The sequence below is a fragment of the Apodemus sylvaticus genome, chromosome 20, assembly GCF_947179515.1.
Source record: "Apodemus sylvaticus chromosome 20, mApoSyl1.1, whole genome shotgun sequence".
In the NCBI taxonomy this organism is placed as follows: Eukaryota; Metazoa; Chordata; class Mammalia; order Rodentia; family Muridae; genus Apodemus; species Apodemus sylvaticus.
Window position 1 is genome coordinate 31427325 of NC_067491.1, and position 27458 is coordinate 31454782.

The window sequence follows — 27458 nt, forward strand, 5'->3', positions numbered from 1 at the left end:
GAATAAGGATGGAATATAGATGTATTGTGTTTTTAGTAATGCTGGTCAACTAGATAACTAGACTGCACCCTCCAGTTTTATAATCATCATTTATAACAATGAAATCTGCCTAGATAACTTCAGAATATAACAGCCTTAAACATAAAATGCTAATCTCATATTTGCATTATGAAATAAGATGTATTTAGAGTCTGCTTGGATAATTCAATTACTTACAAGACCCATTCACTATGTTAATTTATGTTGGAATATTTCAATAAAATAGAAATCTTTTTATTTGTTATCTAGGTAATATTTTCTGTCAGAAAATACATACGATTAAATATTCGAGAGTTATCATTTTCCTTCTTTTCTGTTCTTTGAAACCTTTTTGTTTAGATTTATGTGTATGCATATGCATGTATGTTCAAGAAAGGCAGCACCAGAAGATGGAAACTCCCTTAGAGCTACAATTTACAAATGATATTCACAGCTCAACATGAATACTGTGAACTGACTCTGGTCCTCTGGGTGGAGAGCCACCAACTCACCTTTCTAGTCCCTTTCTGAGATTCTCTACTCACAGGCTCTTTATTCTCACCATATAAGAATCTTCAAGGGGGACTGGAGAGGCGGCTCAACAAGTAAGAGCATTGCCTCCAAGTCTGGTGACCTGATTATTCCCAGGACCCATTAGTAGAAGCAAAGAACTCCCTCTTCCAAGCTGTCCTCAACACAGATGCCATGCTACATGGACAGTGTTTCCCAAACTCTGAATGAAAAACAAAATTATAAGTGTAATACTTTCTTTTAAAAATATGTAAAAACCAAAATATTCAAGGACCCATATAGATACTCAATTGGTTTTCAAGCATAAGGACCTAGGTTTGGATCCCTAGGCCTGAGGTAAAAATCTTGCCATAGCAGTTTGTGCCTTTAACCCTAGCCCCGGAAAGCTGGAGAGATGCAGACAGATAGGCCAGCCAGCCTAGACAAGTCATGAACTTCATTTTGAGCGACAGAATCTGTCTTATATGAGAAGAACCAGTGTCCCCAAATTATTTACTATATGGTATATATACATGAACAGAAAATACATTAGAGTTGATTCCTGTAAGTATTTAATACATGAATCTAAATAATATTTGCTTGGTATATCATTTAAAATATTATGGAATATTTTACACAAGTATTTTGTGATATACAGGCAAATAATATGCAGAGGAAACTGTCAAAAATACTTGCAGGTTTCTAGACAGATGGAATTCTGTCACACATAAATTATCAAGGACAGCAAAGATTAGTCAGCCAATGAAAGTAAGTTGCACAAAACTTCCATGATGTAAAACATGCTGGTATTTACTACAGCTGACAGAAAATATTAATGTAAACAGTTCTATTTAATAAGAATCTTAGTACCTTAAAGTTATTCACAAAGGTTTTTAACATGTATGCTGCTCCTTTGGATTTTGAACAGGCAGATGCCGACTTATTACCAACAGAGGCTCTCAGAGGGGCCAGAGTAATTCTTTTTAAAATGTTTTTTAAGAGTTTGTTTCACAAAGCAGTTTAAGAATATCAGTGTGCATATACTTTGAGAGATGGTTTTAACAAAGACCAAAGTAATGAACATTATGTTTCAAACATTGTTTTGAGCAGTGACTGAATTTTCAAAGTATCGCTTTAAGGTATTATTATCAATCTCAATTTACAAACAATAAAACAGAGGGGAAGAGACTCAGAAGTCCTGAAGGCATCACTGTTATTACACTGGGAGTAGGAATCATGCCTGAGGTGCAGAGAGCTCTTGTGCTTATGATCTTCTTTATCTTCGTATTTGTGAGACAGAGTCTCACAAAGTTGCCCAAACTAGTCATGAAAGGACAATCTTCTTAATCTCAGCCATCCCAAAATACCTTTCTTATAATGATGACTCTGATGTCTCTCATCTAATTACCTAGTCTTTAAAATATGAGTATGCAGGACTATAGGCAGGGGGACATCAGATGAAGCATGAACTTATATTAACATCTCTACCAAATGCTTTCCTAATACTAGGCTGTGAGAACAATTTGGAGGACATCAACCCACACTGACCAAGGTATGATTTGTCCTTTTCCAAGCGTTCAAAAATTTGGAGGCAGGTTATCAGGTCCTACCAGTTGTACTGAAGAAAACCAAGAAAAAGAACATCATAGGACTTCTGAGGTGAGAACAAGATAAGTCAAACAGAGAGCTAGAATGAGAAAGTGCGGAAAGGAAGCTCTGTAGAAAAGAGGGAGGAGGGATGGAGGGAGTGAGGGTGGGTGACTGGGAGATATTCTGCAGATGATGCTTAGTGAGGAACTGAAGGCAGCAGCAGGGAGATCCACAGGACGGTGTGTGGCAGAGCATTCCAGCCAGGGAACAGAGGACGCAAAGCCCTAGCTCTTCCAGCATTTTCAAGTAACATCAAGCAAGTCAGTAATTCACAATAACAGGAGAGAAGTGTGCTCCAACATAGACCAATAGATGCTGGGCAGCACAGATCCCAGGCAAAGACAGGTAAGAGACGAGTGATGCTTGTGGTATGAGTGCCAGGGACATCAAGGCTCCTGAAGAGGCCTGCTCGCTCCAGTGGGGAAGTAAAACAGCAGAATATATTCAAGGGAAGTAGAAAAAGAGTGAGAGTCCTTTTACATATTTTTGTAAAGGAAAGTAAGTATGTATGACTACAAGTGAATAGAGAGAACATCATTAACAGGAAATGTGGTCCACAGTGGACTTTTCATGTAACAGGACAGTGGCCATTAGGAGTTCAGGTGGTTGAGAAGGATAAGTCATTTTACTATGAAAATCTTTAGAAGCCATTTATTATACTCAAGTATAATGGGCAGAAAGGTTTAAAAAGTTAAAAAAAAAAAAAAAAAAACTCCTGTGTGGAGTTGAAAGAACACTAAGGATCCCATCTGCTGCATATTCTAGGGGAAAGAAGTGGCAGAAATGGGCAAGAGACTATACCAGGTAGATCAAAGTGTCCCAAAACGCACAGGAGACACAAAAATAGTCACATAGGAAATGTAGCTAGGGTGCATGGGCAGCTGCTCAGAGCCAGGAATGTATTAAGTGGAAAGGATAGATGTGACAGATCAGAAGTGGTTTGCAATGTGACAAAGAATATCTTTTAGATCAGCTACGAAAAGGTGAAGCATTATCAAATATTTTCAGTAAGTGAGAAAAACGTAATGGTTCAAAGAAAAATGAGAGGAAATCGAGGGCAGATTACAGGGCCCTATGTGAGAATAAAGCGTGGTCAGCATGCTAAGGAGGAGTGCGCTCTTTCTTTTAACCGAAGTGAATACATTAGATCTAATTAAGATTCTACTTGCAGCTTTTCCCTGGATACAACCCTCCAAGCACACAGGGGCGGCACACACACTCTCTAACCAACAGCTGTGAGCAGTGTGAGGACACAGTGAAGTCACAGGACACAGAACAAAGGAAAGCATGCACACAAAGACTAGAATGTGCAAGCCTCAGCTTCTCCAACACCACCAGAGAGCCGTGGACTCACCTGGTACCTTTCACATACTAATGCACATTGATGACTTCAGACATCATGTAAGAGACTGTTCTTTGTAAATCTTTAAATTATATTTCAGTTTAAAGATAAAGTCCTTTTCATTTTAACTTGGCTACACAGAGTAGATAAAAAGATCTGCTGTAACTTTGTGAGAAAGTTTTAAAGATCTGGGTTTTCATTTCACTATTTGGTAAGACTAAAAGAAAAATTACAAATAAACTCGGTAACTCATAGCTTCTAACAGAAAAAGATCAGCTTCTTATGGCTCTCACTACAGAAGAGAATATGGATAAGGCAGTAGTGATGCAGTCCAGCAATAAGATGCTTGCCGAGCATTTCTGGGTTTATCCCAACACTGCAAAAAATAAGAATATAAATGAATGAACTGTGTGTATTGTATCTTCCTGACTTCAGTATAAGTATTGTAAGAGACTTTTACCTTGTGAAATTCCTTCTCTGGTGATTTATTCCCTTATGAAATTTCCAGATAAGGATTAATTATGAAACAAAGTAATTTCAACAAGTTATTGACTTTTAAGTGTATTGAGTGCTAAACTAAAACTAGAATAGAATACAATATAATGGGTAAGTTCATGAAAACAGTGAGTTCCAATCTTAAGACTGTATAAACAATTACCCAGAGAAAGTTACAGAATAATGGTGCAGGCATTCTACAATAGGTTTTCACCTGAGGATAATTTGAGTTAACAAAGAAAACTAAACAAAATATAAAAGGATTAAGTCAGAGTATTTTTCTGGTTTTCAACTCCAAATCTTATCCATACATTTCAATCAGGTTAAGCTTATGCTATTGTCTGCATGGATCAGGCACCATAGCTCAGGCACTGGAAGCTTAGTGTCCTTCTGGATGATGTGATAGGCAGTGGGGTCCTTAAGAAATGGAACATAGGGTAGCTTTTACCTTGGGATGTTGTCTTTACAAAGGATTAAGGGGGGTACTAAGAGACCTTCAATTTTCACAGGACAAGTAGTTTTTAAGACTTCTTTCTAAGAAGAGGTCTAAGACCCTAGTCTTAGAGCAGGAAATACTGGCAGTGAGGCCTTGGTGAATGGGAGCCACTTTATTACCACTGGAAAGTTATCCATAAGCCAGTAAATAACCCCACATCTGCCATCATACAGGAAACGCCAGCTAAACTCAGGGGCCATAGTATACAAAGTACTAGGAGTGGGAACTTGTTGAGAAGAGGTACAAGTGAACATGTGTAGGGATGTGAGGGGCCAATGCAGGGTGAATATGCATGATTTACAAAAACACAGGACTACAATTATGTGTAAAACTGTCAAAGAACTCAAGAACACGGGAACTCTGCTGTGCCATCCTGCCACCTCATTCCTTCCCTTGTATAAAGCTTCTATCACAAGGACAACATCTACCTCCCTCCTCTTCATGACTGTCTTAGCTTTACTTGGTATTTAGCTTTCTCATACATGGTTTGGTAAATGTTGTGTATACACTGGCATATCCTTGCTCTGGGTTAGCCCTTAAAGGCAGTGGATCACAGGAAGCTTGAGATCCGCTTGTGAGCTTGCAATTTAGCTTTTCAGTACATACATTTTTCTATTATTATATTCCTCTTAGTGTCTTCAATTATTGTAGTTAGGCTTATAAATTAGGCATACTATTTTTCTCTTTTCTGGTCATTTGGGCAGAAATTCCCTACATGGACTATGAAACAAAGTAATTTCTACAAGTTACTGACTTTTAAGTGTACTGAGTGCTAAACTAAAACTAGAATAGAATAAAATATAATGGGTAAGTTCACGAAAACAGTGACTTCCAATCTTAAGACTGTACAGGCTTTAAACTTTAATACTCCTGCCTCAGTCTCTTGATTAGCTGGGGTTATGCTGTGTTTGAGCATGCCCAAGCCTAGATATGGATGACTTTTTATTTAAGATTCTAGTGGTATTTAAAAATTATGCTTTTAAATGAAGAAAAAAAAACATCTTTCTGAAAAATCTGACCTCATCCTAAGATCTTCTGTTTAATACTTTCTTTGTAGTTTTTTTTTCTGCCCTATACATTTATTAAACAGACCTTCTAAAGTCTCTCATACATGCACCTCTCTCTTTCCAAGTCATGCCCCACTCTCCTTTTTCTTCATTTGGTCATTTACTGTTACTTTACATCTAGAACTTTTATGTAGGCCATTGTATGTTCTGTCTCCCATTTTTTTATTAAATATTTAATCATAAAATGTAAAACTAAAAAAGTTGTAAGAAAGAAGATTTTTAAGTATACCCTTAATGTGCTTAAGTCATAGACATCGATTCTAACAGCCTAGACAACAGCTCTATTACTGCAGGGTCACTTGGGCTGCAGTCTTACAACCACACCCACACCTTGTCATCCCACCTTCTTCCCCTTTCCCCCAGAAATCAGCAATATTTTATACTTCTATAACTTTGTCATTTCAAGAACGTACTGGAATGGGTCTACTTTGTTGTCCCCAACACCTTGCTCTGTTGTCATACTGGGAATAAACCCATGGCCTTGTGAATACTACAAAACTGTTCTTCCACTGAGCTATACTTCCATCCCTAAGAATAGGTAAGAACAGAATCAAATACTATATATACTTTTATAATTTGGGTTTTTTTCCCCAACATAGTTCTCTGGAGATTAACCCCAGTTGTTGTATATATCAATATTTCATTCTGCTTTGCTACCCAGTCTCTGATAGGTGTTATCATAGATTGTTTTAACTACAGCTACACTGGTGGACATCTATTTGTTTGCTTCAGTTTGTACACCCTAGGAATAATGTGCTATAAACATCTGCAGTCAGTCTTTTTTGTTTTTGTTTTTTTTTGTTTTGTTTTTTTGGATTTTTTTTTTTCCAAGACAGGGTTTCTCTGTGTAGCCCTGGCTGTCCTAGAACTCACTCTGTAGACCAGGCTGGCCTTGAACTCAGAAATCCACCTGCCTCTGCCTCCCAGAGTGCTGGGATTACAGGCGTGCACCACCACCACCCGGCTCTGCAGTCAGTCTTTACGGATACTCTACATGCTTGGTAGAGTTCATCCTTGCTACTGTTATGGCCCCAAGTGATCTATACTGACACTGGAGTAACTAAATACTGTTGAGAAACAGTGTAAATTCTCAATCTCTATTTTACTGTGTTTGGTAGGAGAAAGGGGCAGAGGCAACTAATCATTGCTGGGTCACTTGGTAAGGGAGGGAGCAAAGCTTTCATGTGGTCTAAGACTAAGTTGTCTATTCAGCCTTAGCCTTAATTGTCAGGGCGGGAGAGTTTAAGAGCCAGGGCAGGGAGATGATGCCAAGAAAATGGTATCTTCTGAACATAGCACGGCAGCTGCACATATGAACTTATAGTAGCCGTGACAGCATACACAAGACCATGAAGCTGAAGCCAGATGGAATTCTCGTATGGAGAGGGGGAACTGGGCACAAAGCTCCACCCCTGAGGACTTCTGGCGTTTGTTAAGTGCTAGGAAAGGAAGGGTTAGTTAGTGTAGTCACTGTCTGGGAAGTCAACTACACTCCAGTATAAGGACACACATTCAAGATTATTTGGGCAGCATAAATTAATCTTGATGTGGGTGAAAGGGGGAGAGGAAAAAGTTGAGTATGAAAGAAGGAAGACAAAAGGTTAAGCATACTCACAAGTCACCGCATCATCTTCCCTGGCATTGAAGAACATACCCTTCAACCTCCAGGCCCTAGCTCTCCTCACGGTATCTTTCTGCTCTGCAGTTACAGGAGTCCAGCCACATCACAAGATGTCCCGTCCAATTTAAAACCCACTCAATGGAAAGCTCGTAAACCGGGAAATTTGCCTTCAAAAGTGTTTCTATTTGGAGACCCAATACCTTGGTTTGAGAACAGCTGAATCATGGATTTCCTGGGTTTCTGATGGACTCTCATGTAATATCTCAGTGTCAGTGTGTGCCACAGTCAAGGGAAATTGGAAATTTCTGCTTTAGTTACAAAGCATCACTGGAAAGATTATGCAAGTCCTTTAACATTAATAAAACAAGTTTTACTAATGGAAAGACCAGCATCTCCTCACTTCCAACTGTCAGACACTGCACCATTTGCTTTACTTTCATGGTCATGTTCTTGCTTGTGGAAAACCCCTGAGGCTGGCACTGTCATTCCACTGTTGCAGATGATGAAATGTACTTAAGATCAGGGATAATCTTGCTCCTGTTTGCTTGGGCCAATTTTGGGCCATACTGATTATTTAGTAATAATTAATAAACTCAATTGTCTCTCTCTAATATGTTTCTTTTCAAAGAATAAGCAAACTAAACTAATTATAATTTATTCTTTCTAAACTAACTCAAATATTAAAACAAAAAACCTAGTCATCTAACAATATAACACAGGTATTTTATTTATTTACTCATTGTTTAGTTGCTTGGTATTGAACCAAAGGTATTTCATATTATAGGTAAACTATCTATCTCTGGGCCCCAGCAAAATGACAAAATAAAATTCTCATACCATTTGCCGATGCCATAATAATCCTTAATAATACTCTGAAGAACAGCACGATAGAAGAGTGATTCAGTAGGCAGCTGAAAAAAATGCAGATATATGTATAAGAATAAATGAAACCCAGAAACAAAATTAATACTAGTGACTTGGGGTTTAAAAATTACACGCTTGACCTACTGAAATGGCAAGTATTTTGGTAAATTTACTCTTGTTTGGAATATTGTTAGTTACAAATTGCTTACAAAGTTCTTCACTTTTTGTTAGCATAGCTACAGAGAAGATGACAATTTTTCTTTATATTATCATAATATATCTAGATATATTATAAAAAGATACTTTGTAAGTAAATGTATATTTTATAAAAAATAAAGAGTTGAGTGAGAAAGTAACAACAGACTATATGAGATGCATTTGCATTTTAAACAAGGGAATATACATGAAGAGAATTTACAGAGAAAAACCAACAGGATAAAACCAACTATTATTCCCAAGTTATTGTGAGCAAATACAGCTTTACAGTTGTTTTCCAAGCGAAATGAAGGGATTTTCAGGTCCCTCAAGTGCTCGTTCTTGGAATATGGAGTCTGCTCCATCCTGGTGAGTACGGATGAGAGGGAGGGACAGATGGTCAACGTTTCCCACGTAGCCTGTAGCTGGCTGCTCTGAGAATAAACTAGACATGTCTTAGAATCGACTTTTCTTTTTCCACAAGGAACAAATCCCCCTGACACTTACAGTGGATTTTAAGCGAGGAAACAACGAGACTGTGGACCTTCTGACACTTTTGTGTGTGACACATAGGATGAGGGCAAAGGGTCCATTTTCCTCAAACCTTAATGTATCATGCTCAAAGTTCACTTTAAACACACAGAGCATTGTATACACTTGAATGTGCAGCGATGACAAGCAGAGGTGATATTTATTAAAATCCACCAGGTTTCGAGTTCAACAGCAGGTCAAGTCTGAAGAGGGCTTGAGAGAAAAACTATATTCATACATTAGCTCTCATACATGAGACACTCTCACTTACCCCTTGGCCAACTGCAACCCGTTCCAATGCCTTAAAGAAGAAAGAAACAAGACAAAGTCTGCTGACATATTTAGTCTTGGGAGATTTATAAATATACTCTACAAGGATTTACAACAGTGAGAAGCAAAAAGATTAATTAAGTGATAACATATAAGTTTACATAGTTAAAAGCATTAATATTGTTAAAGAATATTACCTCATATGCTTGTATAAATTAGGACTAATTTGTAATGGATAAGTGTCATATATACAAACATTCATTTTTTGATTATATACTCTGAATTGTAGAAGGAATTAGCAGGAAATATGACAGAGTCTGACTGGTGTTTAGTGTGACTAGATAATAAAACTCAAAGCTGCTTTTATATATGACACACTCATAGATGTATTTATAAACTTCTCTGTGATGTCTTATAGTTTATGGGGCATGTAATTTCATCATTTTAGTTTTTCTCCAATGTTGGGAATTAAACCCAAGTTCTTGTTCTAACTATGCAGGTATTCTACCAGTAAGCTACCCCTTTGATCTCCTAATTTCATCTTTCCCAAGCAAGCATAAACAGATTGCTGGTGGAAGAGTATTTTAGGGGAAATATAATCTGCATGTTATATGAATTTAAAGCACAGTTTTATCCAGTCTATTGCCAGAAGAAATGGACTTTGTTAAAAGTGTGAAGTGTCAACGCATGGTTTGAATGCTTGGTTGGTGCTGGCGTTATTTTGGGAGGCTGTAGAACATGTTAGAGACAGTCATCTGGTGGAATCAATTACTAGTGACGGACCTTTGAAGGTTATACCCAGGCTCTGGTTAGTCACGGTGGCTCTGCTTCCAGACGTGCAGTGGTGTGAATACTATGCCCTCACTAACATGAATTGGGCTGCCTCACCCTGCCTTCCCTGCCACAATGAACTGAGACCCTCCTGAAACTGTGAGCCAAAAGAAAGCTTTTTTATATTGTTACTGTTAGGTATTATACTCACAGTGACACAAACATAATTAATAGAGCACTATAGCACACTTCTATAAATCCATGTTATTGATTTTACATTTATACTTAAGAACTCAGATATTTTATAAAACATATCCTAATACTTTTAATAACCATGCTGAATACATATATATGATATTTACCATATAATTTATATACAGAATAAGCCTTTACAAAACTTTTTATTTCTTAGATATGTATTTCTACAGTTATTGGATGTTAAATATTTAAAATTTTGTTTTAAATTTTAATTAGAAACTCTCCAAACAGAAGACAGATAAAGTATAACTGATCTGCGTAAGCTTGCTACAAAAATTATAAATCTCTGCATTTTGCTTCAGGTTTCTAGGTTTCCATAATAGGTTTTAAGCTATAGCTGAAACGAACACTGTGAATTAAAATGAACTGTCCAGACTATCCTGTGTAAGTGCAGTGTTTACATACACACAAGGTCACCAGCATGGTCATGAGCTGTGGCTTACCTGAGATTGGGAGGCTAGTTAGTAAGTGATTCTAAGTTAACCTTGTTATTTAACCCGTTATTCATATCTCTGTTCCTCATGTCACACAGATCAGGCGGGGGATGCTCACTGTATGGAAATGTGCTTTCATGCATGTCACACAACAAAGGTCCATCGAGGTAACTCTATGGACAAATACATTTCAGTGTATATAACACTGAAATGTTACATACACTAACAAATCTATTTCAGTGTCCTGCCTTAGGTATATGTCTGGTGAGCCTCATTCCATGGTCATGACCTTCCAAGGACTACCGTCACTCAAACAATAGTCTGTGTGTTTCATTCACACATAAAATGAAGAAGAGAAATTTCCAGAGAAGTCTGTTAAACGTGCTACGCAAGAAAATTATTATTTGAGAAGTAGATCTCTAAGGTATTCATGGGATACAAAACCTCTGCAGTTACTTATCTGCACACGGCAGGAGACCAGTGACGTAGAGACAATGGCCTTTGAGAGTTCATTTATCTAGCGGTTGGACCTCAAGCAACTTGTTCAACCAATTCTATCTTGTTTTTAAAGACTTACTCTGGCCACATATACACAGTGCAATGATTAGCTCAGGAAAGCCATATCACATCTCCATTATTGTATATTTGTGTGTGTGTATGTGTATGTGTGTGTGTGTGTGTGTGTGTGTGTGTGTGTGTGTGTTTTAAGAGCACTATACTCAGAATATTTAAGAATATAGCACTGTAATATTATGGTCTTGGTTCTCCAATTTCATTTTCTAGATTCATTCTTCCAAACTAATTGCATCATTTAAGCTTTCTGGTGGTAAGCATTTAGCTTGCCTTTTTGTAAGGTCGTATGGTAACATGGAAAAATAATGCCAATGGCCAAAATGTTCTATATTTAGGAACACCATTCAAATAAAACAAAATAAAGTTTTTGACTAAAGTTTAATATTTTCATATTCTATAAAAAGTTAGACTATGTAAAGACTTTTACAAATATACAGACACTGTCAAGCTATATATAATAAATTGCTGAATTAATTCTGTGTTTAAGACATGTAGCTGATGCACTTCATATCATAAACAAAACAGTCACATGTAAAGTTTTCTATGATGCTGCATGCAAAATGGATGGGTGAATACCTTTATCATGTTTTTCACAAATTGCAATGTTCAGAAACATTAATGGTTGCTAAACAATTGTTTCCAAAAGTAGCAAATCACATAAGAGCTGGATAATGTTCTCGTGTTTTCTAGGAGACAGACATACCAGACATGCGGACATTCTTGCATTGCGGCCACAGCACCATCGCTCTGCTTTTAGATAGCGGCACATTGGAAATCCCCAGTTTTCTTTAGCATATCCTGCAGATGGGAAAAATAAGGATTATTTCAATAAAATTCTTCCTCTTCCAGTGGCCATAAATAATCTCCTGAGAGTCCATCAGTCATTGAGGCAGTCAAACAGGGATGAAAATGAAGTGGTGACAAGATGTTTAACAATGCATTCCAACGCTGTCATGTAATCAAATGCATTTGCTCAACAACAGCTACCTCATGTTTCAGCTTCAGATCTGGTATTAACCAATTTGCCAAAAACTATTTATATAAGATTTAGCAAAATCAACTTAAAATTCAACAGTCTTCATCCTTAGTGTAACCAAAGGAGACAACTAAAGACATACTCGACATTTATTGTGGACCCATCTTTCTAAGAGGAAGAAAATACAAGAGCTGACAACTTATTGAAGAACAGTATGACTTATGACTTCATTCCTAACAACACTACAGCATCATCTTCCTGTCACTGTGATCCCTTTTCTGCAATGGAACAGCTATATGGGCTCTTTTTTTTTTTTTAATTGTTTTAAGAAGGCATAATGTTTTTTGTGCACTGCCATTTGAGTCAACTGCACTTTTTTGGTTCAAACAAGGACAACAAAACCCAACATTTCTACTACCAACTAACTCAGATGTGTACAACTTGCTAAGGCTCAAACACCTTATGTGGATAAAGCCACTATACTTTGAGAAGACAAAGAAACTCTCTGTATTTTAAATTGAGATCTCAGAAACAGATATTAATATTATTAAAATTGTGACAAATAACTGAAAATTGAGATAAACATATTGTTTTAGATTAATAAAAACTAAAAACTTGAAAAAAATCTTTAAAGAAAATGCAATAGAGGTTTATTCTACTAAGAAATGCCTATACTATGAAGGATTGGGTAAATTTTGATTAAAAGAGATAAAGTTTTAATTTTATGTGGATAATAAATCATTGAAGTATTGAATTAAAATTCATTAACAAAGCTTACCAAAAGCCAGACTCAAAGTCTGGCTCTCCTACCTTTAGCACTGGAGCACAGATATAATTCTTGTACTGACATGGTGTTCAATACTAGGAAATACTACTCTGAGTGCTTAAAATGTACTAATGTGCAATGTCTATGATCTAGGTATGCTATTCTTCCTATGTTTTAGATAAGGAAACTGGGCATAGCCAAGTGAAGAAAGTGCATTGGTTGGTTTACACGCTGTCACACAGGCAGTGAGACTGCAGAGTTCCATGCTTTCAGATATCCAGCAATGACAATGCATGCTCCCGATCCATCTCACTGCAACTGTATCTGAGGCATGAAGCCCTTGAAGCCTACCCAAACTGCACTGCTCCCTGGACCACTTCTATTTTCAAGATTACCCAGAAAATTTGGTTGAGTCTTACTCAAGTTTTTATGACTTAACTATGACATTAATTGTTGCTTAATAGAAAGATTGCCATAGTTAGATATTACTGCAAAGAATGAAGCACTGGAGAGCAGGTGTGCTGTTTTACTTACTGTTATTAGAACAAACTCTCACTAATAAAAGCTAATTCTACCGTGCCCTTGTTATTTGTACATTAGTTGTTGAGATTCAACTGAAATTTCCAGTCTCTCATAGAGTTACTACTGTTGGATGAGGCCAGTTGGATGTGTGCAGCAGCAATGGATGCACACTCATGCTAAATATAGTGGGCACGCTCTTCCTCCCTCTGTTATTGCTCTAGCTGAATGTGATCACTGTGGTAGAACAACTGGAACAGAAACAAGAGGCACAGCACATGGAGTCTCAGAAGCTGTTTATAATGGACAGCTCCCACACCAATCCTAGTTGTTGTCTTTGGACTGAAACAGAACTATGCCCCTGTCTTGGTTAGGCCACTGTCACTCTTTGTCTAAACCTATTATGCTTCCTCAAGTTTGTCTTAGCAGTCTTAGGGTGATGTAAATTCTGCACATCAACACGATCTTATTCAGAAGCAAACCTCATGGGATAAGAGAAGCAATACCTTAAGAACAGACATAAAGCACTAAAAGGACAGTAATCAGATAGTTCTGTCCTAATTATTAATCTTCCTTAAGGATGTGATAGTTGAATAGAAAAATTAAATGATAAAGTAAGCCATGAGATTATGGTTGGCCCTCTGTTTCCTATATTCCATGTCAGTAGATACATCAACTAAAGCGTAACATACATATTTTTAAAATTTCAGTCTGTACCGAATGAACATTGGCAAATACATTCTCCATGTCATTACTCCCTAAACAAAATGGCATTAACATGTCTTTATATCACATCTATATTTATGAGGTATCTATTTAATCTATGAATGATGTTTGAAAATATAGAGGATTTTCTATATAGGTTGTATAACGCCATTATACTACTTTATATGAAGAACTAGACAACTTCAGTTTAGCTCTGAAGGAGCCTGTAACTAATACCCTGCAGAAATTGAGGAACAATAGTATCAGGGATGATTCTGATAACAGAATGATATAACAATCAAAATAACAAACAAACAAACCCCATAAACAAACAAAACCCTCAAGCTTCTAGTGAGATATTTTCCACAAACAGCTGAATATATAAACACCTCAAAACTCATAACTGAATAGCAATTTCTCAATTCCTTCTAAAATCCCAACCACATACTTGTAAGCAAGCAAGCTTATTCCACTGAAAAAAGTGTACAAAAGCCAATTTATTTACTAAAGAACACACTAATTCTTCTTACTTGAAACAGAAGAAATCCACTGTCCCCAAAGTAAAAAAGCTCCAATCCCAAAGGAAAGCAGGTAGAACTTCATATCTTTCTCCTTTCCTATAAATCCACTCTGCACTCTCACCCCAGCTCTGTGGCAGACACCCCCCCTCCACCCCCTCCACCCCACACCCCGCAGAAAGCTCCTGATCTCAGTAGATCACAGATCTCCACACTTCCTCCTTCACTCCTGTTCCAACCTTCCACTTCAGCAGGCATTCCCTGGTTACCTGCCAGCCAAGTTTCCCAAGGAAAAAAATAGGCCTGTGAGCTTCAGACCTTCACTCCCCCTCCTCTGCTCCACATCCAGTCTTCCAGTCTCATCCTCAGCTCTGCAGCCTCTCCTCACTCTCTCCATTCCCAGGGAAGCTATCCTGCACCTACCAAAGGAGAAATATAAACACCAACTAGCCACAAACTCTTTGATCTACACTGCTGTCCTAGCATGTAAGAAAATGCTAGGGCAATGGTGGCACAAAGCCTGTAGAAGTAACCATCCAGTTTCTGATTTGACTTAAGGTCTACTCCAAGAGATGGAACTCATCACACACCACACTGCTTAGGTTACCAAGAACCTGGGACTAGATCACCCAGGAACCTTGGATAAAGCCAAAGACTATTATTATTTAAAAAAAAGCAATAAAACAACTCCTAATGCCATTTTGCTATATTCAAAGATCAATGCCTTGTGCAGCCATCATTAGAAAAGCTTCCTCCTGCAGCTTACAGGAACAAATACAGAGATCCACAGACACACATTATATAGAAAGTGAGACCTTGGAACACTTGGCTCTTAATGGGATGTCTCCATCAAATCCCTCCTTTCAAGGGCCAGACAACTCCAAATGGAAGAAGCAGAGGCAGAAAATCTCTGCGTATATGGCCTCATGGAAACTGAGGCAGCATGCACAAGGCTTACAGGCTTCTGCAACAGATGGGGTTCCAGGGCTGAATGGACAAGTGGGTACTAACGGAGAAAAAAATCTCTGTTGATAACTACTTGCAAATGAAAATCTAGTTTTTTCTAAGGGTGTCTCACAGGGGAAACGAACCCCCTTTAAGGGTCAGCTGGCAGGTAGCATGTCTATCACTAGATGGAGAACAGAAAACAAACTCAACAGTATCTTTGCAAGTTCCTTGTTGCATACTGTCATGTCAGGTTTTTTCCTTTTTTTTTTTAAATTTTCCTCTCTCTCATACACACACACACACACACACACACACACACACACACACCCTTTAACATAAAGTCATCTGCTCTCATAGGGGGTGCAAATAATAGTTTGTTTTTTATCTTATGATACTGATTTTCACATTATCCTTTCAAAACCTGTTTCTTTCTCTTTTTTTTTTCTAAATAGAGACAGAATGAAGGTGGTGGGGCCAGATGGGAAGGGAGGTGGAGAGAAACTGGGAGGGAAGGAAACATGTAATCAGAATATATTATCAGAATATATTAAAAAGTACAAATACATTTTAAAAATACTCCAACCCCCAAACAATGGTTTTATAATGAAAGGCACAAGTGCTTTGCAATGCATTCATAAACAAAAGTATGAGCATGGGAGGTTTTCCCATTTTTTGAGGTCTTCTTCCATTTCCTTCTTCAGAGTCTTGAAGTTCTTGTCATACAGATCTTTCACATGTTTGGTAAGAGTCACCCCAAGATACTTTATACTGTTTGTGGCTATTGTGAAGGGGGTCATTTCCCTAATTTCTTTCTCAGCCTGCTTATCCTTTGAGTATAGGAAGGCCACTGATTTGCTTGAGTTGATTTATAACCTGCCACTTTGCTGAAGTTGTTTATCAGCTGTAGGAGCTCTCTAGTGGAGTTTTTTGGGTCACGTAGGTAGACTATCATGTCATCTGCAAATAGTGATAGTTTGACTTCTTCCTTTCCAATTTGTATCCCTTTGACCTCCTTATGTTGTCGAATTGCCCGAGCTAGTACCTCAAGTACAATATTGAAAAGATAAGGAGAAAGGGGGCAGCCCTGTTTAGTCCCTAATTTTAGTGGGATTGCTTCAAGTTTCTCTCCATTTAGTTTGATGCTGGCTACCGGTTTGCTGTATATTGCTTTTACTATGTTTAGGTATGGGCCTTGAATTCCTGTTCTTTCCAAGACTTTAAGCATGAAAGGATGCTGAATTTTGTCAAATGCTTTTTCAGCATCCAATGAAATGACCATGTGGTTTTTTTTCTTTGAATTTGTTTATATAGTGGATTGCATTGATGGATTTCCGTATATTGAACTAACCCTGCATTCCCAGGATAAAGCCTACTTGATCATGGTGGATGATCGTTTTGATGTGTTCTTGGATTCGGTTGGCAAGAATTTTATTGAGTATTTTTGCATCGATGTTCATAAGGGAAATTGGTCTGAAGTTCTCTTTCTTTGTTGGATCTTTGTGTGGTTTTGTTATCAGCGTAATTGTGGCTTCGTAGAAGGAACTGGGTAGTGTTCATTCTGTTTCTATTTTGTGGAATAGTTTGAAGAGTATTGGTGTTAACTCTTCTTTGAAGGTCTGATAGAATTCTGCACTGAAACCATATGGTCCTGTGCTTTTTTTGGTTGGAAGACTTTCTATGACTCTGAAGAAGGAAATGGAAGAAGACCTCAAAAAATGGGAAAACCTCCCATGCTCATGGATCGGTAGAATCAATATAGTTAAAATGGCCATTTTGCCAAAAGCAATATACAGATTCAATGCAATACCCATCAAAATCCCAACTCAATTCTTCACAGAGTTAGAAAGAGCAATTATCAAATTCATCTGGAATAACAAAAAACCCAGGATAGCTAAAACTATTCTCAGCAACAAAAGAAAGTCTGGGGGAATCAGTATCCCTGACCTCAAGCAATACTACAGAGCAATAGTGTTAAAAACTGCATGGTATTGGTACAGTGACAGGCAGGAGGATCAATGGAACAGGATTGAAGATCCAGAAATGAACCCACACACCTATGGCCATTTGATCCTTGACAAAGAGGCTGAAAACATTTAATGGAAAAAAGATAGCCTTTTCAACAAATGGTGCTGGTTCAACTGGAGGTCAGCATGCAGAAGAAGGCGAATTGATCCATCCTTGTCTCCTTGCACTAAGCTCAAATCCAAATGGATCAAGGACCTCCACATAAAGCCAGACACTCTGAAGCTATTAGAAAAGAAACTGGGGAAGACCCTTGAGGACATAGGTACAGGGAGAAAGTTTCTGAACAGAACACCAATAGCGTATGCTCTAAGATCAAGAATTGACAAATGGGACCTCATAAAATTACAAAGTTTCTGTAAGGCATAGGACACCATCAAGAGGACAAATCGGCAACCAACAAATTGGGAAAAGATCTTCACCAATCCTACATCAGATAGAGGGCTAATATCCAATATGAATATATAAAGAACTCAAGAAGTTAGACTCCAGAAAACCAAACAACCCTATTAAAAAATGGGGTACAGAGTTAAACAAAGAATTCTCACCTGAAGAACTTCGGATGGCGGAGAAACATCTTAAAAAATGCTCAACTTCATTAGTCATTAGGGAAATGCAAATCAAAACAACCCTGAAATTTCACCTTACATCAGTCAGAATGGCTAAGATTAAAAATTCAGGAGACAGCAGGTGTTGGCGAGGATGTGGAGAAAGAGGAACACTCCTCCACTGCTGGTGGGGTTGCAAATTGGTACAACCACTCTGGAAATCAGTCTGGCGGTTCCTCTGAAAACTGGGCACCTCACTTCCAGAAGATCCTGCTATACCACTCCTGGGCATATACCCAGAGGATTCCCCACCATGTAATAAGGATACATGCTCTACTATGTTCATAGCAGCCCTATTTATAATTGCCAGATGCTGGAAAGAACCCAGGTATCCCTCAACAGAAGAGTGGATGCAAAAAATGTGGTATATCTACACAATGGAGTACTATTCAGCCATTAGAAACAATGAATTCATGAAATTCTTAGGCAAATGGATGGAGCTAGAGAACATCATACTAAGTGAGGTAACCCTGACTCAAAAGGTGAATCATGGTATGCACTCACTAATAAGTGGATATTAACCTAGAAAACTGGAATACCCAAAACATAATCCACACATCAAATGAGGTACAAGAAGAAAGGAAGAGTGACCCTTTGTTCTGGAAAGACTCAGTGAAGCAGTATTCGGCGAAACCAGAACGGGGAAGTGGGAAGGGGTGGGTGGGAGGACAGGGGGAGAGAAGGTGGCTTACGGGACTTTCGGGGAGTGGGGGTCTAGAAAAGGGGAAATCATTTGAAATGTAAATAAAAAATATATCGAATAAAAAAAAAGTATGTTTACTTGCCTGGGAACAGGTAAACAGAGTCTCCTAGAGTAATAAACAAAATTTACACTATAAAAAATTACTTAATGCTAGATTGAAAAGAATAAGAACTTCTGAAAAAAATACTTTGGAAGGGGTATATCACTATCAGGAAAAAAGTTAGTAGTTAACCCATAGCCAGGTTATTCCCTAATCTCTTAAGTATAGGAACTGTGAGAAATAATAAATTACTGTGGCTGTAAACATAAAATCTCAGGGTTGATTTCTTACATAGATTTAGGGCACAGATATAATCTTGGAGTTAGCAATGAACTGTAAGGAGGTAATTATTGTAGATACTACAGCTCCAGGGGAAAGGCTTCCCCAAAGTATTACAGCTCTAAAGGAAAAGATATCCTGGCAGTTGAGAGCCACAGAATACCACAAAGTCACACTATACAAAAAAACCTCACAGAGATTTATTGGGAGGGAAGGACCTATGAGGGTGGTCGCCTCTAATCAGGCAAGCAGCAGCAGAGAATGGGGTGGAAGGCAGGGTTTATACAGTGTTTCTTGGGAAGTGGAGCTTTTCAGGGTGAGGAGTGGTGGATTTTTTAAGTCTAGAGCTTGGGTTTTTCACTCTGTCTGTTGGGTCAGCGCCTAGCAGTTGGCATGATCTATGGGTAGAAACTCCAGGTTGTAGGTCCTTAGGGGAGGGGCCTCTCACATGCCTTGAGTGCCTTACAATTATCCCAAACAAGAGGTATGACTAGAGAGTAGGTACTGCTAGGAACGTATTTCTTCAGGGGAAAGGACAGGTTTTCATTATATAAAAAAATAAAAAGAGCATTAGGAGCAGATGTTCCATATAGTGATAGTTTTGGCACTTCTAAAATGGAGAGACTGTAAGTCTGCAGTAGTAGGACTTTGTAACTGAGAAGTCGGAGAATGCAGGTTAAATCAAAGTACATGTAATTATTCACTAGTGTCATAAAATCTCAAACTTTTTCTCTCTGTGTGTGTATGAGTGTGTGTGTGTATATGGTTTTTGTTTGTTTGGTTGGTTTTTTTTTTTTTTTTTTTTTTTTGGTGGTTTTGAGACAGGGTCTTACTATATGGCTCTAGCTGTTCTGGAATTCACTATAGAGTCCAGGATTGCATTCAACTTTCAGAGATTCACCTGCCTCAGTGTCCTAAATGCTGGGATTAAAGGGATGAGCCACTCTGCCTCACTAAAGATGAGTTGTTAAGGTCTGGGATGGGATGAAAGGTAAAATTATTTCTAAGATTGGCAGTAGTAAAGCAGCGTCTTGTGGTACAGGGAAGGGACTTCTCTTGAGGCAACAGAGAATGCTCTGATTTCCCAAGCAAGTTATGTATTAAAGGAAAGGCTTGGGAGACACACCCATAATTGTCCATGCTTCTATATGATTTGGCATGACAATCACTTGAGGAGTAGTCATGCCCCAGTACAAGAAACTATCACTGGAAAAGCAGACACTATTAAAGAGTTTCATGTTTCCTAACTTGTACTCATAGTTGCAATGAGGGCAGAAGAAGAGTATATTCTTTAGAACATATAAAGTTAGTACTATTGCAATGAAGGGCAATTAGAGAGACCCCAACCTGCATGTAAGACAGTCTCATCTTAAACCATTTGGGCTACTTTTATTTCTGTTACTGTGATAAAACACCATGATCTAAAGCAACTTCCAGGAGGTAAGGATTTATATGGCTTACAGTTCCAAGTTGCAGTCTATCATTGATAGCAGCCAATGGAGCAATTCAAACAGCTACTGACACTACAGCCACAGCCAAGAACTAAGAGAATCAAATGTACCATGTTGCCTGTGAGCTTAGACCTCAACTACCTCTCCTCTCCTTGTATACACTCCAGGCCCATGAACCAGGGAACAATAACACCCACAATAGGCTAGGTCTATTAATAACTAAGACAAAGCCCTCCCACCAAGACATGCCCATAAGTCAATTTGATATAGGCAATCCCTAAATTGAAGCATTGTGCTCATATGATATGTGAACAGTTGAAATTAACCAACAGACACACGAGCGCGTGCGCGCGCACACACACACACACACACACATACACACACACAGAGAGAGAGAGAGAGAGAGAGAGAGAGAGAGAAAGAGAGAAGTTCTCTGAAGTTATTACCTTAGCTGTTGAGATCAGAATGCTATGACAGCTCAGCTCTTTGAACACAGTAAGTGGAAATAACTGAAAATCTCAGTGAAGGTCTTCCAGGTAAATGTTAAACATTGTCTTTGGAAGTCATTTATCAGATTCACCCTGACTCCTGTGAAGAATGAGGCCTTTATATCTTGAATGAAAACCAGAGTTCACAGCTTCTGTTAGACATGTTCTTATAACATTTTCCTTTAGTCAAGCTGGGCATCTATAGCCCTTGTTACCTTTGTCTCTTTCATGATATCTTTAAATAATAATTCTGAGCAGACAAAGTCCTTCAGTTTTCTTTCACAATATAATTAGTCCTTACTACTATTATGAGTAAGCTTTTGACATTTAGGAATCTCTTCAGGGATTCTACTTGTCTTTTTTCCTGTGTTAACAGCATCCCTGTCCACTAATTAAACAAACTTGAAATTTAGAATCATTTCCTATTCTTTCCTTCTGTAATTTCCAAATTCACAGACACAGATTTTTACTTTCCCACTCATCTTCATTAGCTCTTAACTGATATGCAACACCTATTTACTTTCTTACAGTAAAACCACTATTTACTTCCTTCTAGTATGGCTTACCCTCTCTCTATATTAGGAGTACACATGGAGGGACCCATGGCTCCAGATGCACAAGCAGCAGAGGATGGCCTTGTTGGACATCAAAGGGTGGTCCTGAGAAGGCTCGATGCTGCAGTGTAAGAAAATACCAGGACAGGGAAGTGGGAGTGGGTGGATTGGTGAATAGGAGGAGGGGGGATGGGTTAGGGGATCTTCATGGGGGGGGACCAGGAAATGGAACAACATTTGAAATGTAAATAAAGAATATATTTAATAAAAAAAAAATGGGGGAAAAAGGGGGGTACTAAGGGGACAGACACCTAGCTAGGCCACTTCAACACCTTCTGTTTTCCTCATCAGTGGTATATATATGATAAACTCAATGGAAAGTGAATCTTTTTTCCCCCAAGGATGTCCACAGAAGGAAGCCGAAAGAGAGAGCTAATGCCCTGGAACTGGTATTATAGCAAGTGTGAGTTACCTGAGATGGTAATGTGAATGTAACCTGATCCACTTATAAGACAAGCTAGTACTCTGTGGTACAGAGTACTGCAGTACACTGTAGATCCTTAGTCCTCAAACTGGGTCTTTGCAAGTTAGTTAGCTAAAAGGAAATTATACTGAAGATGTGTCCTTAACTAAATGATTGATTTCTTTTTTCTTCTTTGTTTGTTTGTGTTCTTTTGTTTTTGGTTTTTGTTTTGCTTTCTCTCCTCTCCTCCCTCTCCCTCTCCCTCTCCCTCTCCCTCCCCCTCCCTCTCCTTTTCTTTTCTTTTTTTGTTTTTTTTGAGACAGAGTTTCTCACTCTGTAGACCAGGCTGGCCTCAAACTCAGAAACCTGCCTGCCTCTGCCTCCCAAGTGCTGGAATTGAAGGCATGTGCCACCACTGCCTGGCTCAATGATTGATTTCTTACTATGAATTTTTAGTTGTTTTTGATATTGTTTCCTTAAAACAGTCTTGACTCCCATCCAAGAACTAACCAGGCTGGAAACTGCTTAGCTTCTGAGATCAGACGAGATCGGGCACACTTAGGGTGGTGTGGCATCTGGGTTCTATGATACCACTGTCTCTTATTTGTAGGTTTAATTCTCTTCATATCACATTGCTGACTAATTACTTTCTATCTTGTATCAATGTTCCTACAACCTAATCCTAATACTTTCTATAGCTGTTTATTATTTCTACCTGCATTAATGATCTCCGATTATAAATAAGGCTGTTTCAAACAGCACTGAAAACACCACCTAAAAATAAATTTAATATGAAGACTGTTAAGATTTCTGAAGTAAAAATGAGTTACTGCTTTCTCATATTAAAACTAAACAGATAATCACAATTAAATCACACTATGTACATATATATACATAGTATACATACTATATATAAACTGTGTAGCATAGTAAAGACTAATAAAATGTACAAATAAATTCTATACACTGAGGATAAAAAACTCACATAAATAAAAAGTAAGTTTAAAAGGAGTTCCTACCATGTTGTGCAAAATGAGTTTAAAAATTTGGAATCCTTAAGAGACTTTTAAATGCAAACACTTAAATGATTCTAGCTGAAAAGGAGTTACTTACTAGACACAGATCCTAGAATGCAAGACAGCATAATGGTTACATGCTCAATGTTATGGTTTCATTCTGTAAATATGTTAAGGACCTTTGAGTCCCTACGATACAGATTCACAAATATGCTTTTGCTTCAAGGAATATTTTAAAGGGGATGACCACAATGGCAAAATGCTCACTTCCCCATCAGGATAATAGTGAAAGAACAACGTACTATTTCTGATTTCTTTCTTTCTAAAAAATGTCAAGTTTATGCTAACTTGACTGTGTTACAAGATGGGCTTGTATGTGCTTAAAATATGTGTGTCTATAATGGAGTCCTGGTGAGACTGAAATTTAAACTGGAAAAACGAGTGAATGGTTCCTTCCCATGTGTAAGGAGGAACCATCTGATACCCTGAGGCCACAACTGAGCAGGAAGTGGGGAAGTGTTAGACTGTCTTTTTCTCCTTGACTGCTTGAGCAGAGACACCTGTATTCTAACTTTGGACTCAGAAGTCTGGATCAGTACTCCAAGTTCTTAGATCTTCAGACTCAGGCTAGGATGTATACAATTGGCTTTTTAGTATCCTCATTCTTTCTAATGTGGGACTTCTCAGTCTCCATAATCAATGGAAACCAATTCTTTAAATCACATTATTTAAGTATGCATAATATATGTGCATGGAGCTTCTGTGGGTGCATATGTAATACATGAGAACCTGACTATTGCACCACTGCATATAGCACTATTGATGAAATAACTTTCCTGCTTGTTATTCCTATATCTAGTTCCACTATATCAGTAGTTCTCAACCTTCCAAATGCTGTGATCTTTTAATACAGTTCCTCCTTTGTGGTCACCCCAACTGTAAAATTATTCTATGCTTCTTCAGAACAATTTTCTATTGTTATGAATTGTAATGTAAATATCTGATAGGCAGGATATCTGATATGCTACCCTAAAAGGGGTTGTGACCCACAGGTTGAGAACCAGTGTGTTATGTAATCAATGCTTTATGATTTCACTTATTCTTCAGTTTTGAATACAAGGTAGATATATAATTTCAGTGTACACATACACAAATTATAGGTACATATGTACATATATACAAACATACACTAAGTGAAAAAGTATACATATTTAGCATTCCTTCTAGATTGAAAGTGTTTGTGATGGACTGTTGTCCAGATAGGACTGTTCTATTTTCACTCATGACTGCGGACTGCTGTTCTAGTAAACACTATAACAACAGCTCCCCGATGAGGTATATCACTGTGTATGGCAAGGGTTTCCTCTGCTGTAAGAAGCTGTGTTTTATTAAAACCTAAACTATATTAATATACATGGAACTTTTGAAATAACTCATACTGTAGATCAGACTGTGCTTTTATTTCTGTTGTTTCAGATGAAGGAGAAAATTTAGACAATCAGTGTATGATTTTTCTCAGAAAAAAAAAACCATGAAATGCAATGCATCCAACATATATTTAAGAGCATTTTCTCTAAGGTATCCAAGTTCAGATGTGCATATAAGTTGCAATATATATAAACTAGTTTTTGTTAAGGTCTATCAGCCGACTCTATTAACTTTAATATTTGTTCATGTTCACAGTTGAAATGATTTCTCTTTACTATTGCTTTTGTGTGTTTTGCATGCTTTGTATGTAAGTATAATTTGTGTCCAGGTGCACACACATGGAGGACAGAGATCAAGTTTGCTGTCCTTCAGGAGCCTGCCACTTTGTCTTCTTTCTGAGACAGAACCCTCCCTGAGACCCGGGGCTCACTGACTGGCCTGGGTTTCTGGCCAGCGAGCCAGAGGAATCCTACTGTTACTGCCTCCCACACACAAATGCTTACCACCACCCAGTTTCATGCACACTGAAATCAAACTCATGACCTCAAGGCTATGTGGCAAGCACTTTCCCAACCGTGCTGTCTTCCCAGGCTTGCCTTTGCTTGTTTATTTTCTTAGTTATGAGTAGATATATTACAATTTGTTTTAGGTTTATTTATTCATATTTTTGGCTTCTCTTATTTACTATGAATTAACATAAGATGGACTTTTGTGCTGACTAACCGCACCCTACATAAGCTTTAAAAACATTTTATATTAGTTGGAGAAAATAATGAGGTGCAAACTAAAGTAAGAAAGTAGGAAAGAATATTAAAAATCCATTTCTAGAAAGTGCTAGACAGCTAAAAGATGCCCTAGGGCAAAAAATAAATCATTGCCAACATTGTAGAAAACATAGAATTAACTGAAGATCAGATACAGCTGTTAATGTGAAGAAACTGCAGTGAATGCCAAATACATTAAAAATACCTGCATTTACCCCATGCAAACTGCCAAAAAGGTTCCTGTGACATAGGTCCAACTTTTTTTTTTTTAAAGCCATGTGCTATATAAGAAAATCTATATAAATAGGCAACTCTTAAGTTTGGCAGGAAAATTCATCCACCTGTTCTATAACCATCATAGAACAATACCAACAACAGCCTGGCCTGATCCTTTTTTCAAGGTGAGACTGAAACAGGTCCTGATATTTTCTAATCGTTAACTATTAAACTTAATATTGCTGTCTAAGAAAGTCAAAGCTCATATATGTATTTGCTGTAAATTATTGCTAGACTCACTTCTTAGAAACCAAACATAAAAACTTTGAGAAACAGAGAATTTATGTGCACTATAACACTGGTGCAGGTTTTTAAATTTCAAAGAATCAGCCAAATGAATCAGAGCAGGAAACCAAATATTTGGTTATGTAAAGCCAATGAAATTAAAAAAATGAGATGAAACTAAGTTAGAATGTTAAATAAAAATAAGGTAAGTTTAACTAACAAACCTGCTTTGGACAGCTGTATTCAAATCAATCATTTAAAATTCCAAAATCATTTCAGCATGAGACAACGATCATCAAAGTTGACTTCTTCCACTAATTTACAAAAGAGCTACCAAGGCAAACACTAAAATATACAGGAGAAGTCTAGTTAGACAACCTAACTTGGCTGACCAGTGCTTCTGCACTCCAGTAGACATTCAGGGGCTTCTAATACATTTTTTTTTTTTACCTAGCTCCACTGTGAGAAGACATGGATAATGCTCATGTGTTAAACACTTGTTCTCAGATCATACTGTGATCATACTTTTGGAAGTAGAGCCGTGACTACTTGGGTGGGATTGAGGCTTTGAAACCTGTTTCCACTTGCTGTTTACTCCTTGATTCCCAAGTGTGAATGCACTGACATGTGACCAACCTGCCAGCTTCCTGCTACTGCTGCCAAGACTCCCCTGCCTGCTGCATGATGGACTGACTATATCCCTCTACAACCAAAGGAGAAGTAAGTCCTTTCTCCCTTAATTTGCTATTATCAGGGTATTTTATTACAGGAACAGGGGGAAAAAAGAATGAAGATGGGGTTTAAGGCACATGTGTTCAATATCCTTACACAACAACAGAAACAACTGAGATGTCAGCGCACCTGGAACACTGGTCACTGCCATCAGCTGCATGCTTATTTAGCTAAGTTTAGTTTATTATACACATAACATATAAAATATGTGCTTATATATCATATACAATGCACATAAATATGCCATATGTAAATTTAAATATAAAATATATATTTATATAAAAATAAATTTATATCTTATATATAATATATAAAATGACAAAACATAATAAAAATATATATTGTATATACATATACATATGTATATATAAAACAGCCTTTAGTAAGGGCAACAATTTACCAACATGCATCTAGCTACGACCAACTGATGAGTTATAAAATCAACCCGGTGAATTGTCATCAGCACTTTACAAAATTTTCAAGAGCACAGTAGAAGAAAAATGGCAACCTGCTCCATGGTATTACATTAAGGACCTATTAAAGTATAAATATTACCCAAAAGATAAAAATGTACCTTTTTATAAAGCTGAAGCACTTCTTTTATATTTGTATAATTTTTAAATATACAGAAGATCATAACATGTATGCAATGTGTGTGGGCATTTCTGTGTGTGCATGTGTGTGGTGGAGAGTGGAACCCAGGGCTCTACTCACACTGACATATAAATGCCCTGTCATGGATTACATGTATCAAACCCTAAAATATATTTCTTTAGGTGACCATAGCAAAATGTGTGACTATACTACTCTTATTAAAGAAAAATACATAATTTTCACTCACATATATATGTTTTATATTGTATGTTTTGCTGTTTTAGGATC

At 37.6% G+C, this 27458-nt stretch overlaps 1 protein-coding gene across 4 annotated transcripts in view; it reads right to left on the minus strand.

The window, feature by feature from the left end:
* The window catches only part of Mettl25 (methyltransferase like 25), an 86791-nt gene that overhangs the window by 25974 nt on the left and 33359 nt on the right, over window positions 1-27458 (minus strand). For all 4 annotated transcript variants that reach the window (XM_052165194.1, XM_052165193.1, XM_052165196.1 and 1 more), the window contains 3 exons: window positions 11799-11893; window positions 9061-9090; window positions 8037-8110 (listed from right to left, as the gene is read on the minus strand). In XM_052165194.1, the coding sequence (XP_052021154.1) occupies window positions 8037-8110; window positions 9061-9090; window positions 11799-11893 (199 nt within the window). The remainder of the gene's footprint in view (window positions 1-8036; window positions 8111-9060; window positions 9091-11798; window positions 11894-27458) is intronic.